At 41.1% G+C, this 18,586-nt stretch overlaps 1 protein-coding gene across 1 annotated transcript; it reads right to left on the reverse strand.

Annotated features, from left to right (window-relative positions):
- Positions 1-967: 967 nt before the first annotated feature.
- On the reverse strand, positions 968-17,801 carry LOC145341239 (uncharacterized). Its single transcript, XM_080186164.1, has 4 exons — positions 17,682-17,801; positions 13,659-15,004; positions 8,226-8,358; positions 968-5,540 (listed from the first exon to the last, which is right to left on the reverse strand). The coding sequence occupies exons 2-4, from the start codon at positions 14,998-15,000 to the stop codon at positions 3,119-3,121; spliced, it is 3,897 nt and encodes a 1,298-aa protein (XP_080042290.1). The 5' UTR covers positions 15,001-15,004; positions 17,682-17,801; the 3' UTR covers positions 968-3,118.
- Between the last annotated feature and the right edge of the window lie 785 nt (positions 17,802-18,586).

Here is an 18,586-nt window from a genome sequence, read left to right on the forward strand (position 1 = left end):
TATATATGAATGGAAAAAGCAGTTACAGTCTGCCAGATTACATTGGTTCATTGGAGATTTTGTATTCATGATTATACGAGTGTGTTTTAGCAGAAATTTGAACAGCAACCTAATTATTTGTTAAGGAGAGCTAAGGAAAAGTAAACTGAAGCCCCACCACCCCCCCCCCCCCACAACCACACGCCCCCCTCAACTTCACTTATCTCACTCGTTGCAATCACGGTGGTTATAGAGTAACAGAGTCATAGAAGGTTACAGCATGGAAACAGGCCCTTCAGCCAACTTGTTCATGCCACCCAATGTTTTTTAACCACGAAGCTTGTCACAATTGCTTGTGCTTGGCCCATATCTCTCTATAGCCATCTTACCCATTTAACTGTCTAAACTCTTTTTAAAACTCAAAATTTTACCCACCTCTACTACTATCTCTGGCAGCTTGTTCCAGACACCCACCACCCTCTGTGTGAAAAAACTGCAGCTCTGGACTTTTTTGTATCTCTCCCCTCTCACCTTAAACCTATGCCCTCCAGTCTTAGACTCTCCTACCTTTGGGAAAAGATATTGACTATCTAGCTGATCTATGCCCCTCATTATTTTATAGATCTCTATGATCACCCCAATATGATCACTCCTACGCCCCAGAGAAAAAAGTCCCAGTCTATCTAGCCTCTCCTTATAACTCAAACCATCAAGTTCTGGTAGCATCCTAGTAAACCTTTTCTGCACTCTTTCTAGTTTAATAACATCCTTTCTATAATAGGGTGACCAGAACTGTACACAGTATTCCAAGTGTGGCCTTACCAATGTCTTGTACAACTTCAACAAGACGTCCCAACTCCTGTTTTCAATGCTCTGACTAATTATTCAATGTTCTTGCTTTGGAAAGGCTCTAAACCCCTTTAATTGATATTTGTGCTCTAAACCCCTTTTATTGTATGCTCAATTTAAAAAAGCTGACTTTTGCGAGTTTAGAAATAAATATTATTTATTCACACAGTCATCCTGAGTTAAATACAATGTTGATCACTCAGCACTCATTCACAAATACACTCGAGGAGAAAGCAGTTAAATAGAACAGAGCACTTATACATATTGTAAACAAAAAGATAGTTCATAGTTCACACGTCCAGCTCTTTTTAGGAAGAAAAGTCTCGGTGATCATTAGAACCATAGGATCCCTCCAGTGCAGAAGTGATGGGCTGGTAAACAAGAAAGTCTTTTCCACTTCTGAGTTGTAGTTTGGACAAGATCAGATAGCTAGAGTTAGGTTTCAGGATCATTGCAGGATTCTCTCAAAGAGATGAATGTTCAGCAGGTCAAGCAGTTAGGAACTTGTGGTTTTTGTATAAGGAGGTCCAAACTTTTTACAGGTGGACTTGGATTTAAGAATCATGCTGGGAGGCTTTCAGAAACTTTATAAACTTCCAGGTTCTTATACGACAAACTGATACTGCCTTTCTGCAGTTGTTGCCTTGCTAGTATTACCTTACAGGAAAGTGGATGTGAGGAATGTTGGATCAGTCATGATCCTAATGATGCCCATATCTTTCCTGGGCCTTTGCATCAAAATGCACTGGGTAGAATTTCAAACTTGGCATGCACAACCAACAAACCAAACTGGAAGCATCTGCAAAGCCCAGTCCCACTCCAATAAAAACTTGCAATATTAAGCTGGCTGTCACTTAAGTGGCAAATTGTGCCCAGATTGAGTCAGTGCCCACACTGGGCATGCGCCAGGCACTGTGTCCAATGGTGGTCTGCCATGAACCTTAAAAGCAGCGTCCACAGGCGACTGATGAACATGTGGCAGTATAAGGGTTACTGCGGGAGGCCACAGCAGATGGGGCAGGGGTTGGAGGGGGAGAGATCTGGTGAGCCACAAATGCCTCATCTACCACCTCTCAACTTATACCTGAGACCTCTTGTTCTAGATTGCCCCATAGCAGAAAACATTTGGTCCACCTTTAATTTATTAATCCCTTTTAAAATTTTACATACCTCAATCAGATCCCCTCTCATCCTTCTAAACTCCAGTGAGTATAAACCCAAACTGTTTAATTTCTCCTCGTATTTCAATTGCTTCATTCTTGGAATCAATCTGGTGAATCTCCTTTGAACTGCCTCCAATGCCACCACATCTTTCCTTAAATATGGAGACCAAAACTGGGTACAGTACTCTAGATGTGGCCTCACCAACACTTTATGCAATTGCAACAACAGTTCTCTATATTTTGCAATAAATGCCAACATCCCATTTGCATTGTATAATATATGCCGCACCTGTATACCGACTTACTGCAATTCATGAACATACAGACCCGGATCCCTCTGCCCAGAAGCATTTTGAAACTGCTTTCCATTTAGGTAATAATTTGCCTTTCTATTTTTTCCTGCCAAAATGGATAATTTCACACTTATCCACATTAAACTCCATCTGCCAAATTTTGGTCCGTTCTCCTAGGCTATTTATATAGGAAAGAGTACAAAAGGGATATGAAAAATTTAGGAAGAAGTTAAAAAAAAATCAGAAGGCAAGGAGAAATTAATCTATCAAACACTCAAGGAATTTACAGGGAGCAAAATATTTTATTGACAGAACAGTTACAAAAGGAAAATTAAAATAGGTGTAGGGCCATTAAATGATGAACAAGATGAACACAAGTAATGATATTGAAATCACAGAAAGTTCAGCAATGAAACTGCCTCAATTTTTAATAAAGAAGCTAGTGAAATGAACACCACCAGAGGATGAACTTAAGTAAAATATGGAAAGGATTTCTGTCATGGAGCTGATGACACTGGAAACCCAGTGGGCGGGGATGTATGGAGACAATGGCACCCAGCGAGGAGCTTGCTAAGTGGCCTCCAATTAGGTCTCTGCTGCTAGAGCAGCATAGCGGGCTGGGAGAGTCACCTCCAGAATCTTACACCTTATTCTCCAAAATAAGAAGAAAAGCCTCCAATTAAACTTACTGGTATTTGGAATTTCTTTGCAAAATTGTTAAATAATAAAGAGTTTGTTGCCCACTGGATCAATCATCAAATTAAAATTTGAACTCTCAGCATCTTGTAAAAAATAGAAAAAAGGAATTTGAAGAGTATAAAATAATTTGCTTTATCATCTTCTCGAAAACCTAATTAATTTAATTGAGAGCTTCTTTTTCATTTCATTGAAAAGGGAATTGTAAATTCTGCATACAAACCATAGAAGAATAGTTGTGAAGATTAATTGGAACAATAGCAGTATTAGGTATAATTGTACTATTAATTTGCAATTTCCTCTTTTATAGCTAATCAATGCTTTTCTTGCAGAAAGTGAAGGGATTGCATTTTGCTTACTAGATGTCTGGGCAGGACTCAAACCAAAAACTGAACTGGAAATGGTTGTTGCCTGCATTAGTTGATTGTCAGTTGATATTTTTGGAGGGTATGTTGTAAAAGTCATTGGAATGGAGGTCATAGATGTATCTACTTGTGAGACTAACGTGGAGTAATATATTGAATCTAGAATAGGATTGCTGGGGGTTTCCATTTCCTGCGTAACCGTAGCCTCCAGTGATGAGACCCACGGCATTGTGGATGACCAAGGCACATGAGGCACAAGAGGTAACAATTGTACAGATGTTATGTTGGTGGTTGTAAAAACCTTTGTCGAAATTTCGGTAGCAGAAGTTGAAAATTCTGGAGTACTGCTTTGTTCTGTTGTCTTTGGAGTTGAGATTAGTGTAGTCACAATTGGAGTAGAAATTTCTGTGGTAGTTGGTTGTTCTGTTATCCTTGGAGTTGAGAATACTGTAGTCACAATAGGAGTTGAAATTTCTGTGGTAGTTGGTTGTTCTGTTATCCTTGGAGTTGAGAATACTGTAGTCACAATAGGAGTTGAAATTTCTGTGGTAGTTAGTTGTTCTGTTATCCTAGGAGTTGAAAATACTGTAGTTGAAATTTCTGTGGTAGTTGATTGTTCTGTTATCCTTGGAGTTGAGAATACTGTAGTTGAAATTTCTGTGGTAGTTGGTAGTTCAGTTGTAATTGTAGTAATAGCTGTTGATGTGGTCATTGTAGAAGTTGAAATGTCTGTGGTGCTGAGTTGTTCTGTTGTCAATTCTGTTGTAACTCTCGTTGATTTAATTGTTGACGTGGTTGGGATAGAAGTTGAACCTTCAGCAGTGGTGCTTTTCTCAGTTGTGCTTAAGCAGATTAAATCTTCTTCTTTCAAAGCCTCAATAGTAAAGTCAGTGAGATCTCCAGGAAAGCGACACCGCAACTCAGAATTTGATTTCACTTTGTTTCTATTAGCCATCATCCAAATTTTGAAATACAATAATTGACAGTCACACACAAAAGGGTTGTCTCTCAGATTAAGTCCATTTGTAATCAGGGTTGTCAAAGTATCAAATGTTCCATTAGGCACATTAGATAATTGGTTGTTAGCAAGGTTAAGCTTTTGCAACTTGGGCAAATGTTTTAAAATATCCTTTTCTAAGGTAAAAAGATCATTATTTTGCAGTTGAAGATCAGTCAAAGACTTCAGACCTTTGAAAGCTTCCTTTGGGAGATGAGTAATCTGGTTATAGCTCAACACCAATTTTTTCAGATCAGGCAGATTACTGAACACTTCATCAGGAATAGTGATGAGTCTGTTTTGGGTCAGTGAAAGTTCAGTGAGATTACGAGTTAATCCAAATAAACTAGCAGGAAGACTTGAGAGCATGTTAGATTCCAACTTCAATTTAGTTATTTTTGTTAAATTATGTAAAAATCCGAATGGAAGCTCTGTGATGACGTTGTTTTCCAAATACAATTTCTGCAAATTAAAGAGTTTCGAGAAAGTTCTAGTCGGGAGATGTGTTATGTTGTTCTTTCCCAAAGAAAGCTCGGTTAGTTCTGGGAGATTATCAAAAATACCTTCCGGGAGATCTGTAATCTGATTTTCATGAAGTCTGAGGAGTTTGAGTTTGGGAAGTTTTTCAAATATGTCCCGAGAAAGATTGCTTATCAGATTTCCTGCCAGATGCAGCTTTGTAAGTTCTGTAAGTTTGTCAAATATGTGATCAGGAAGGGTATCTATTTTATTACCGAACAACCGCAGTTCAGTTAAATTGGAAAGATTGTCAAATAATTCATTATCAATGTTCTTGATATTGTTGTCAGACAGATAAAGAATTTTTAGTTGCCTAAGCTTGTCAAAAATTCCAACATTCAATTTTTCCAAAGAACTTCTTGTTATCTCAAGATGTTCGAGATGACTGAGATCATCCAGAGCCCCAATTTCTATTGCTTGTATCGGATTATAAATAAATACAAGTGTTGTCAGTGAAGCAGGATAACGCTGAAAGGCTCCGACTCTTATTGAAGAAACACTAGTTTGTAGAAACGTCATTCGAGTTGCATTGGGTGGTATAGTCTCTGGAATTTCTGTCATGAGTTGTTTGCTACAAACATAAGTTTCTTCATCAAAGTCACAGCCAGAAGTAGAAATGGCAAAGCCACACAACTGTGTAAAAAAGAGCAAGTTCAAGCAACGTATGTGTCTCATTTTCCTGTAAAACAAAATGACAAAAAGTATACTTAGGAAGTAAACACTTTTGATTTAGCGAGAAAACAGATAATCGAATAGAACATGACTTTTTGCCAAATATACATAATGCCGTACATGATCACTCTCAAAGACATACCAGCCAAGGACTGCAAAACTCCGCTCCATAGTGCCCTTCATTTTGAAGCAATGGTAGCAAAATAGTGCTCACTTTGGGTGCGCACAATAAGGTAGTCAACATGTAATGCAGTATTGTCATTAGGAGGAGACAATGGCATTATGGCATTGTTGCTGGACTAGTTATCTAGGATAATACTCTGGCAACCTGAGTTCAAATCCCACCATGGTAGATGGTGAAATTTGAATTGATTAAATATCTAGAACGAAAAGTATAATGATGGCCACAAGACTATTGTTGATTGTCGCAAAGACCCATCTGGTTCACCAGTGCCCTTTAGGGAAGGCAATCAGCTGTCCTTAGCTGGTCTGGCTGATATGTAACTCCAGACCCACAGCAATGTGGTTGACTCTTAACTGTCCTCAGGGATGGGCAATAAATGCTGGTCCAGTCAGCGACACCCAAATCCCATGAAATGAATTCTTAAAAATGTAATTTTGCCTTTAGCACTGCAGCCAACACCCTCCCATAAACATGGACAGCTGAATGTGAGGAATACCTGCCTGTCACAGCACACATCCTCACGGTGCCGAGTTCCATTGACTATACACACGTACCTTTGATGCTATCACATCACAATGCAAACTGCAGGATGTGGATGGGAGGTTTGCATCAGTGCAAAGTATGTGAGGGTGAGGTGAAGTTATGAATGTGAAGGTCAAGGCAAACCTAACAGAAGCATTTGATAGATACAGTGGGGGAGGTAGGGATGGGAGGGGAAGGTGGGGGAGGTGGAATAGAGGGTGGGGGAGGTGGATTGGGGAGTGTGAATTGCCAAGTGGATGATCCATCTCAGCCACCCCAGGAAGCCCCCAACATCACAGATGTCAGTCTTCAGCCAATTTGATTCGTGACACGTGTTATTAATAGCCAACTGAAGGAGCTGGATTCTGCAAAGGATATTCCAGCAATTGTACTGAAAGTTTGTGCTTCAAAACTTGCCACCTCTCTCGCCAAGTTCACCTAATACAGCTGACGTTGACCCACCAATGTGGAAAATTGCCCTGGAATGTCCTGTACTGTACATAAAAATAAGCAGGACAAATCTACCCCAGCCAACCTCTGCTGCGTCAGTCTATTCTCGATCATCAGAAGAAAAAGGAACAGCGCTATCAAGCAGCACTTACTTATCAATAACCTGCTCGGTGCCATTCATGCCATGTTCCGCCAGGGTCACTCAGCTCCTGACCTTATTATAGCCTTGGTTCAAATCTAGACAAAAGAGTTTAACTCCAGAGGTCAGGTGAGAGTGACTGCCCTTGACGTCAAGGCAGCATTTGATCAAGTATGGAATCAGGGTATATTCCCATGCATCACCTCACACTTTCCAGGGTTAAATTCTATTTACTACTGTCTTGCCCATCTGACCAGCCAGTAAATATCAGCCTGCAGTCTTTGCCTTTCTTTCTCACTATTTACCATACCACCAATTTCTGTGTCATCGGTGAACTTACTGATCATTCCTCCCACATACTCTTCAGATTATTAATATTTACCACAAAGAATAAGGGACTCAGCACCGATCCCCTGGTACTTCACTGGACACAGGCTTCCAGTCTCAAAAACAACATCAACTATCACCCTCTGCCTTGTGCCAGTAAGTCATTTTTGGATGCAATTCACCAATTTGGCCTGGATCCCATGGATCAGACTCCCATGAGGGACATTGTCAAAAGCCCTAAAGTCATGTAAACTACACCAACTGCGCTGCCCTCATCTACACACCTGGTCAGTATTTAAGTTATTGTTTTAAGAAGTTAGAACCTTTTCTTATTATTGCTATAAAGTAGAAAAGATAATTTACCCTCTCCTCAGCAATCAGCTCTCTTCCTTGAGGCCTCTAATCCTGCAACAGGTAAAGACCACTTTCTGAACCCTTTGCATGGTTTACTGTCAGCTCATAGATTCCAAATCAAAATTAACATGAGAGTAAACATGCATTTAAACAAATCAATTTAATTAATTATTGGACAGGGAACAAAGGTTTAAACGAACTTCAGTAAGTCTGACAGTTCCAATTATTTGAAATATATTACTGAAATTATAAACCCTCTCTGACCAATTTCATCCCAACATCTGACCCACCAACACCTTCTCAAGGGCAGATGGGGATGAGCATTAAATGCTGGCCTAGCCAATGACGCCCTCATCTCATGGAAGAATTTTACAATCCCAAAAAAATCCAAAATTGTACATTAGGCAGCATTCTTAATACAAACAATTATGTTTCAGGTCAATATGTTGCGAAAGTCACTGAAGACAGGAGTCACATTATGAATTGAAGAACCAAAAATCAAAAAGCCACATTATTTAGAGATTGTAGCTCATATTTTCAAGCTATTAAATTCTTATTGATAAGAAATGCATCTACCTTTGAAAACTGAAGCCAGCAATATTCAATTTATATTTTTGTTTGAATAGCTAATCCATTTTCAACCTCTTCCCCTGATCAATAATGAAAAGGTTTGAAACAATTGTTGATGCATTTCAATGTTGTATAATGGAACTTGCCTTGTCAGCGAGGAAAGTCCTGAAGAAAATGATTCAGACAGGTTTGTCTCAAGTGACTGTCCGTTGCCACAGACGTGACTCCAGGAAAGTGTTGCCTCCCTGATGCCAGAGTCAAGGATGTTACTGTCTGTTACTTACTAGTGAGAAACGGATGGAGCAACCTTTATTTCTGACACCTCTTGATAAGCTTGTTTACTTCATTTACAGTACATGTGGCCACATATCTTAGTTTGATAAACATATTTTCAACTGAAGGTATCACGCCTTAATCTAAACATGTACATCCATGGCTGTTAGAAGTTGTTCTCTTTTCTTTCCCCTAAGACTGACTGGTTTTGCTCTTTGTTTCTGCGTGTTTTAACACCTTTGCTGTACATTGCCCATGATCATTTTTCATTTGTGAATCTTGAAATATTGACGCAGGAACAGGCTGCAGTGCTAATTGAAAGATGAGATGCCGTTCCTTGAGCTGGCATTGTACTTTATTTCAACACTGTAGCAGACCGAGGACAGAGATGTCAGTGTAAGATGGAGAACGAAAGTGGCAAAACATGGAAGGTCAGGAGTCATGCTTGTCTCACCCACTCTGAATTTCATCTCTCATCCTTAGACACTTAAGATTGAGTTCAACATGCAAAGAAGAAAACTGCTCAGCCTACAGTCAGATGTAGACTGAACTGTTCCCTGCTTTGCATGTTGCACATACAATATTTTTAGAACCATTTCTGGGTCATGTGCGTTGTTGGCTGGCCAGCATTTATTGCCCATCCCTAATTGCCGAGAGCCAAACATTTTGCTGTGACTCTGTATGCCAGACCAGGGAAGGATGGCAGATTTTCTTCCCTAACGGACACTAGTGAAGCAGATGGGTGTTTCCAACAATCGACAATGGTTTCATAGTCATCAGTAAATTCTTAGTTCCAGATATTTTTTATTGAATTCAATTTCTACCAACTGCTGTGGCAGGATTCGAATCTGGGTCCCCAGAACATTTAGTTGAGTTTCTGGATTAATCGTGTAGCAATAATACCAATAGGCCACTGTCTCCCCCGAGCCTTTGTGGATGTTCATTAAATGCTATACATACCCATTCTGGACAAACTGCTTGCATATTACAACCACAGAAAATCCATCCTACTGCTGTGCATCAGATTCCCCGGCAGTATCTACAACAGCTTCATCCGTGGCTGCTCATAGATACCAGAGACATTCGAGGAGCACAGCAGCTACATGGGTGGCTCCTCAGAGACAAGGCGTACGCCTCAGGATGTGACCACTGACCCTGTGTGGAGACCAAAGCGTGCAAAAGAGACCCGATACAACTAGGTTCAAGCTGGTATCTAAAATTGGCTTCTTGACAGAATAAGAAGTCTCACAACGCCAGGTTAAAGTCCAACAGGTTTATTTGGTTGCACAAGCCACTAGCCTTCAGAATGCTGCTCCTTTATCAGGTGAGTAGATTTCAGTTCACAAACAGGGCATATAAAGACACAAACTTAATTTACAAAATAATAGCTGGAATGCGAGTCTTTACAGGTAATCAATTCTTAAAGGTACAGACAATGTGAATGGAGAGAGGGTTAAGCACAGGTGAAAGATATGTGTATTGTCTCCAGCCAGGACAGTTAGTGAGATGTGGCAAGCCTAGGCAAGTTGTGGGGGTTACAGATAATGTGACATGAACCCAAAATCCCGGTTAGGCCATCCTCATGTGTGCGGAACTTGGCTATCAGTCTCAGCTCAGCAATTCTGTGTTGTCGTGTGTCATGAAGGCCACCTTGGAGTACGCTCACCCAAAGATCAGAGGCCAAACACCCATGCCTGTTGAAGTATTCCTCTACAGGAAGAAAACACTCTTGCCTGGTGATTATTGAGCGGTGTTCATTCACCCGTTGTCATAGCATCTGCATGCTCTCCCCAATGTAGCATGCCTCGGGACATCCTTTCCTGCAGCGTATCAGGAAGACAACATTGGCTGAGTTGCATGTGTATGTACCGTGTACCTGGTGGATGGTGTTCTCACGTGAGATGATGGTATCCGTGTCGATGATCGGGCGTGTCTTGCAGAAGACGTTCTTGACAGAAGCCAGAGGATGATTGTAGAGACTTGTTTTTCAACTGGAAGCCTATGACCTGCAGTGTGCCTCAGGGATCAATGCTGGGTCCATTGTTAGCTGTCATTTATATTAATGATTTGGATGAGAATATAGGAGGCATGGTTAGTAAGTTTGCAGATGACACTAAGATTGGTGGCATAGTTCTATGTCTTATAGTGTAGTTTAAATGGGCTTTAGACTAGTTTCACAAGTCGGCGCAGCATTGCGGGCCAAAGGGCCTGTACTGCACTGTAATGTTTTATGTTCTGTAGTGGACAGTGAAGAAAGTTATCTCCAATTGCAACAGGATCTTGATCAATTGGGCCAGTGGGCTGACGAATGGCAGATGGAGTTTAATTTAGACAAATATGAGGTGATGTATTTTGGTAGATTGAACCAAGGCAGGACTTACTCAGTTAATGATAGGGTGTTGGGGAGAGTTACAGAACAAAGAGATCTCGGGTTACATGTTCATAGCTCCTTGAAAATGGAGTCACAGGTGGACAGAGTGGTGAAGAAGGCATTCGGCATGCATGGTTTCATCGGTCAGAACATCGAATACAGGAGTTGGGACGTCTTGTTGAAGTTGTACAAGACATTGGTAAGGCCACACTTGGAATACTGTGTGCAATTCTGGTCACTCTGTTATAGAAAGGATATTGTTAAACTAGAAAGAGCGCAGAAAAGATTTACTAGGATGCTACCAGGACTTGATGTATTGAGTTATAAGGAGAGGCTGGATAGACTGGGACTTTTTTCTCTGGAGCGTAGGAGGCTGGGGGGGTGATCTTATAGAGGTCTATACAATAATGAGGGGCACAGATCAGCTAGATAGTCAATATCTTTTCCCAAAGGTAGGGGAGTCTAAAACTAGAGGGCATAGGTTTAAAGTGAAAGGGGAGAGATACAAAAGTGTCCAGAGGGACAATATTTTCACCCAGAGGGTGGTGAGTGTCTGGAACAAGCTGCCAGAGGTAGTAGTAAAGACAGGTATAATTTTGTGTTTTAGAAAGCATTTAGCTAGTTAAGTGGGTACAATGGGTTTAGAGGGACATGGGCCAAATGCGGGCAATTGGGATTAGCGGGAGGGTCTTAAAAAAGAAAGAGCGGCATGGACAAGTTGGGCCGAAGGGCCTGTTTCCATGCTGTAAACCTCTACGAGTCTATGACTCTGTGACTTGTGCTTTGATCAAGCCGACTATTGGGATGTTGAAGGTGTGGTTCCCGAGGCTGGACTGGTCAGGTGGAACCGTGCAATACAATCTCCAGAGCCTCTCCTGTGTCTTTATTGTGTACTGCACCCTTCACAACCTGGTGCCTCAACAAGGTGAGCGTGTGGCCAAGGAGGAGATGGATGAGCAGAACATTTCCTTTGATGAGGAGGACTAGAGTTGGGTGTCAAGATGCAAGCCAGAGGGGGTAGAGGAAGGCCTCCATGAGGTGTGAGGGATGGAGGAGAGCTCGGGACACCGTGATAGCCTCACGCTTCACTGAGCCCAGCATGAGGTTGACCTCTAGTGCCCCACCTTACTGACTGCTTGCTGGCATCACTGACTGAAGCCTAAGATGGCTCATGTCATGGGAGGGCAGTGATAGTCCTTCATCATAGCATTGCAGTGTTGTTCTAGAGCCACAGTTAATGACTTGCTCCTGTCTGGCAGGAGGCAGCTTGCAAACTCCCAGGGACTAGATTGACATCAGGGTGATGCTGTACAGACAGACTGTTACTGATAAAGCTACTTCAATCCTGACATTAATGCTCACTATCTACAATAACACCCGTGTCCATTTGGTGCAATTGAACTTCCATCACCTTTCTAAACCCACCTCCACTTTTCGGTGTCAGCCCAGGATCCACAGTCGAGGTAGAGGCAACCTTCTATCTGCCATAACCTGTTTTCTGTGATGAGGAGGGCCCCGGTGTGCTTTCAGGCTGCAGCAGAGTGATTGTGCCATCCTCCTCAGTGTGCGAGGTTGGAGCTGATAGCTGTGCTGGGCAGTCTCAGAGCCTCCCAGCTGGAAGGCCCTGGGCTATGGACAAGCGTCTCCTCCTCGGTATGTGCATTCAATGGCCTCTGGCTCCATCCTCGGGATAGGAGGCAGCTGGAGTGAAATCCAGGTGACCTGCCATCATCTTGCACTGGCACTTGTGGTTACCCACATATGCTTGCACCATGAAGTTCACACTCTCCACCATAGAGCTCACCCCCTAGTATTCACCCATATCGTAAGGGGAATTTTCCTTCCTATATGCCCTATCTATGGCTCTCAATTTTTTACACCTCAGTAAGGTGCCTCTCAGCCTTCTCTGCTCTGAGGTAAACAACCCCACTGTATTCAGGTTCTCTTCATAACTGAAACGCTCCGCAACGTCCTGGCAAATCTTCTCTGAACTCTTTCTAATGCAATCAAATCTTTCTAGTGCAATCAAATCTTGCCTATCATGTGGTAACCAAAACCGCACACAGTATTCTAGCTGGCCTTATATTCTTTGCCTTAGCTAATAAAGGTTAGTATCCTATATGCCTTCTTTACAACTTGTTCCACCTGTCCTGCTGCCTGCAGGGACCTTTATACATAGACCTCTGGTTGTCTGTATTTCCAAGCATCCTATTGTGTGTTCCCTTGCACTTTCCAGGGTTAAATTCCATTTGCCAGTATCTTGCCCATCTGACTAGCCAGTCTATGTCATCCTGTTGTCTGTGCCTTTATTCCTCACTGTTTACCACATCACCAATTTCCATGTCATCTGTGAACTTACTGATCATGCCTCCCACATATTCTTCATTTCACTAATATACACTACAAACAGCAAGGGGCCCAGCACTGATCCCCTTGTACATCACTGGACACAGACTTTCAGTTACAAAAATAACATCAACCTCATCCATTTTGAGTACAATTCACCAAAATGCTGTGGATCGCATGGGCTCTGATCTTCTTGATCAGGCTTGTAGAAGCTGAACTTTCTGTGGTGTTGCGTTCTTTTGCTGTAACTGTAGTTGAATTCATTGGGAATGTGAATGTTATGTTGGTTGTTCTAAAAATTTCTGTAGCAGAAGTAGAAAATTCCGGAGTATTTGTTCTGTTACCCTTGGAGTTGAGAATAGTGTAGATATAATTGGAGTTGAAATTTCTGTAGTATTTGCTAGTTCTGTTGTAAAGTAAGTTGTAATTCTAGTCATAGATGTTGATGTGGTCATTGTAGAAGTTGAAATGTCTGTGGTGCTGAGTTGTTCTGTTGTCAATTCTGTTGTAACTCTCGTTGATTTAATTGTTGACGTGGTCGGGATAGAAGTTGAACCTTCAGCTGTGGTGCTTTTCTCAGTTGTGGTTCAGCAGAGTAAATCTTCTCTCAAAGTCACAATAGTAAAGTCAGTGAGATCACCTAGAAAGTGACATCGCAACTCAGAATTTGATTTCACTTTGTTTCTATTAGCCATCATCCAAATTTTGAAATACAATAATTGACAGTCACACACAAAAGGGTTGTCTCTCAGATTAAGTCCATTTGTAATCAGAGTTGTCAAAGTATCAAATGTTCCATTAGGCACGTTAGATAAGTGGTTGTTAGCAAGGTTAAGCTTTTTCAACTTGGGCAAATGTTTTAAAATATCCTCTTCTAAGGTAAAAAGATCATTATTTTGCAGTTGAAGATCAGTCAAAGACTTCAGACCTTTGAAAGCTTCCTTTGGGAGATGAGTAATCTGGTTATTGCTCAACACCAATTTTTTCAGATTAGGCAGATTACTGAACACTTCATCAGGAATAGTGGTGAGTCTGTTTTGGGTCAGTGAAAGTTCAGTGAGATTATGATTTAATCCAGATAAACTAGCAGGAAGACTTGAGAGCATGTTAGATTCCAACTTCAATTTAGCTATTTTTGTCAAATTATGTAAAAATCCGAATGGAAGCTCTGTGATGACGTTGTTTTCCAAATACAATTTCTGCAAATTAAAGAGTTTCGAGAAAGTTCTAGTTGAGAGATGTGTTATGTTGTTCTTTCCCAAAGAAAGCTCGGTTAGTTCTGGGAGATTATCAAAAATACCTTCCGGGAGATCTGTAATCTGATTTTCATGAAGTCTGAGGAGTTTGAGTTTGGGAAGTTTTTCAAATATGTCCCGAGAAAGATTGCTTATCAGATTTCCTGCCAGATGCAGCTTTGTAAGTTCTGTAAGTTTGTCAAATATGTGATCAGGAAGGGTAACTATTTTATTACCAAACAACCGCAGTTCAGTTAAATTGGAAAGATTGTCAAATAATTCATTATCAATGTTCTTGATATTGTTGTCAGACAGATAAAGAATTTTTAGTTGCCCAAGCTTGTCAAAAATTCCAACATTCAATTTTTCCAAAGAACTTCTTGTTATCTCAAGATGTTCGAGATGACTGAGATCATCCAGAGCCCCAATTTCTATTGTTTGTATCGGATTATAAATAAATACAAGTGTTGTCAGTGAAGCAGGATAACGCTGAAAGGCTCCGACTCTTATTGAAGAAACACTAGTTTGTAGAAACGTCATTCGAGTTGCATTGGGTGGTATAGTCTCTGGAATTTCTGTCATGAGTTGTTTGCTACAAACATAAGTTTCTTCATCAAAGTCACAGCCAGAAGTAGAAATGGCAAAGCCACACAACTGTGTAAAAAAGAGCAAGTTCAAGCAACGTATGTGTCTCATTTTCCTGTAAAACAAAATGACAAAAGTATACTTAGGAAGTAAACACTTTTGATTTAGCGAGAAAACAGATAATCGAATAGAACATGACTTTTTGCCAAATATACATAATGCCGTACATGATCACTCTCAAAGACGTACCAGCCAAGGACTGCAAAACTCCGCTCCATAGTGCCCTTCATTTTGAAGCAATGGTAGCAAAATAGTGCTCACTTTGGGTGCGCACAATAAGGTAGTCAACATGTAATGCAGTATTGTCATTAGGAGGAGACAATGGCATTGTGGCATTGTTGCTGGACTAGTTATCTAGGATAATACTCTGGCAACCTGAGTTCAAATCCCACCATGGCAGATGGTGAAATTTGAATTGATTAAATATCTAGAACGAAAAGTATAATGATGGCCACAAGACTATTGTTGATTGTCGCAAAGAGCCATCTGGTTCACCAGTGCCCTTTAGGGAAGGCAATCAGCTGTCCTTAGCTGGTCTGGCTGATATGTAACTCCAGACCCACAGCAATGTGGTTGACTCTTAACTGTCCTCAGGGATGGGCAATAAATGCTGGTCCAGTCAGCGACACCCAAATCCCATGAAATGAATTCTTAAAAATGTAATTTTGCCTTTAGCACTGCAGCTGATACCCTCCCATAAACATGGACAGCTGAATGTGAGGAATACCTGCCTGTCACAGCACACATCCTCACAGTGCCGAGTTCCATTGACTATACACACGTACCTTTGATGCTATCACATCACAATGCAAACTGCAGGATGTGGATGGGAGGTTTGCATCAGTGCAAAGTATGTGAGGGTGAGGTGAAGTTATGAATGTGAAGGTCAAGGCAAACCTAACAGAAGCATTTGATAGATACAGTGGGGGAGGTAGGGGTGGGAGGGGAAGGTGGGGGAGGTGGAATAGAGGGTGGGGGAGGTGGATTGGGGAGTGTGAATTGCCAAGTGGATGATCCATCTCAGCCACCCCAGGAAGCCCCCAACATCACAGATGTCAGTCTTCAGCCAATTTAATTCGTGACACGTGTTATTAATAGCCAACTGAAGGAACTGGATTCTGCAAAGGATATTCCAGCAATTGTACTGAAAGTTTGTGCTTCAAAACTTGCCACATCTCTCACCAAGTTCACCTAATACAGCTGACGTTGACCCACCAATGTGGAAAATTGCCCTGGAATGTCCTGTACTGTACATAAAAATAAGCAGGACAAATCTACCCCAGCCAACCTCTGCTGCGTCAGTCTATTCTCGATCATCAGAAGAAAAAGGAACAGCGCTATCAAGCGGCACTTACTTATCAATAACCTGCTCAGTGCCATTCATGCCATGTTCCGCCAGGGTCACTCAGTTCCTGACCTTATTATAGCCTTGGTACAAATCTAGACAAAAGAATTTAACTCCAGAGGTGAGGTGAGAGTGACTGCCCTTGACGTCAAGGCAGCATTTGATCAAGTATGGAATCAGGGTATATTCCCTTCCATCACCTCACACTTTCCTGGGTTAAATTCTATTTACCACTGTCTTGCCCATCTGACCAGCCAGTAAATATCAGCCTGCAGTCTTTGCCTTTCTTTCTCGCTATTTACCATACCACCAATTTCCGTGTCATCGGTGAACTTACTGATCATTCCTCCCACGTACTCTTCAGATTATTAATATATACCACAAAGAATAAGGGACTCAGCACCGATCCCCTGGTACTTCACTGGACACAGGCTTCCAGTCTCAAAAACAACATCAACTATCACCCTCTGCCTTGTGCCAGTAAGTCATTTTTGGATGCAATTCACCAATTTGGCCTGGATCCCATGGATCAGACTCCCATGAGGGACATTGTCAAAAGCCCTAAAGTCATGTAAACTACACCAACTGCGCTGCCCTCATCTACACACCTGGTCAGTATTTAAGTTATTGTTTTAAGAAGTTAGAACCTTTTCTTATTATTGCTATAAAGTAGAAAAGATAATTTACCCTCTCCTCAGCAATCAGCTCTCTTCCTTGTGGCCTCTAATCCTGCAACAGGTAAAGACCACTTTCTGAACCCTTTGCATGGTTTACTGTCAGCTCATAGATTCCAAATCAAAATTAACATGAGAGTAAACATGCATTTAAACAAATCAATTTAATTAATTATTGGACAGGGAACAAAGGTTTAAACGAACTTCAGTAAGTCTGACAGTTCCAATTATTTGAAATATATTACTGAAATTATAAACCCTCTCTGACTAATTTCATCCCAACATCTGACCCACCAACACCTTCTCAAGGGCAGATGGGGATGAGCATTAAATGCTGGTCTAGCCAATGACGCCCTCATCTCGTGGAAGAATTTTACAATCCCAAAAAAATCCAAAATTGTACATTAGGCAGCATTCTTAATACAAATAATCATGTTTCAGGTCAATATGTTGCGAAAGTCACTGAAGACAGGAGTCACGCTATGAATTGAAAAATCAAAAAGCCACATTATTTAGAGATTGTAGCTCATATTTTCAAGGTATTAAATTCTTATTGATAAGAAATGCATCTACCTTTAAAAACTGAAGCCAGCAATATTCAATTTATATTTTTGTTTGAATAGCTAATCCATTTTCAACCTCTTCCCCTGATCAATAATGAAAAGGTTTGAAACAACCGTTGATGCATTCCAATGTTGTATAATGGAACTTGCCTTGTCAGTGAGGAAAGTCCTGAAGAAAATGATTCAGACAGGTTTGTCACAAGTGACTGTCTGTTGCAGCAGACGTGACTCCAGGAAAGTGTTGCCTCCCTGATGCCAGAGTCAAGGATGTTACTGTCTGTTACTTACTAGTGAGAAACGGATGGAGCAACCTTTATTTCTGACCCCTCTTGATAAGCTTGTTTACTTCATTTACAGTACATGTGGCCACATGTCTTAGTTTGATAAACATATTTTCAACTGAAGGTATCACGCATTAATCTAAACATGTACATCCATGGCTGTTAGAAGTTGTTCTCTTTTCTTTCCCCTAAGACTGACTGGTTTTGCTCTTTGTTTTTGGGTGTTTTAACACCTTTGCTGTACATTGCCCATGATCATTTTTCATTTGTGAATCTTGAAATATTGACGCAGGAACAGGCTGCAGTGCTAATTGAAAGATGAGATGCCGTTCCTTGAGCTGGCATTGAACTTTATTTCAACACTGTAGCAGACCGAGGACAGAGATGTCAGTGTAAGATGAAGAATGAAAATGGCAAAACATGGAAGGTCAGGAGTCATGCTTGTCTCACCCACTCTGTATCTCATCTCATTTGACACTTCACAGCCTTCTGGACTCAACACTGAGGTCAGAAATTTCAGACTGTCGGCTCGATCAGTTTTCATCTTTTGCATGTTGCATTGATGATCTTATTTTCTGTGTCTTTTGGGTGTTCATTAAACTGCCATCTACACCCACTCTGCACAAATTGTTTATTACAACCATTGCCACTTCATTGTCTTCTTTACCATGAGTTTTTTGTTAGTTAACCTCACCTGCCTTCTACCCCATCACAGAACCACCCTTTTGTTCATCTCCCCTCCCTCCTTTCATTTGCTCAAAACGTATTACATTT

The sequence above is a fragment of the Carcharhinus amblyrhynchos genome, chromosome 3 (assembly GCF_965287045.1).
Source record: "Carcharhinus amblyrhynchos chromosome 3, sCarAmb.v2.hapA, whole genome shotgun sequence".
NCBI classification, from domain to species: Eukaryota; Metazoa; Chordata; class Chondrichthyes; order Carcharhiniformes; family Carcharhinidae; genus Carcharhinus; species Carcharhinus amblyrhynchos.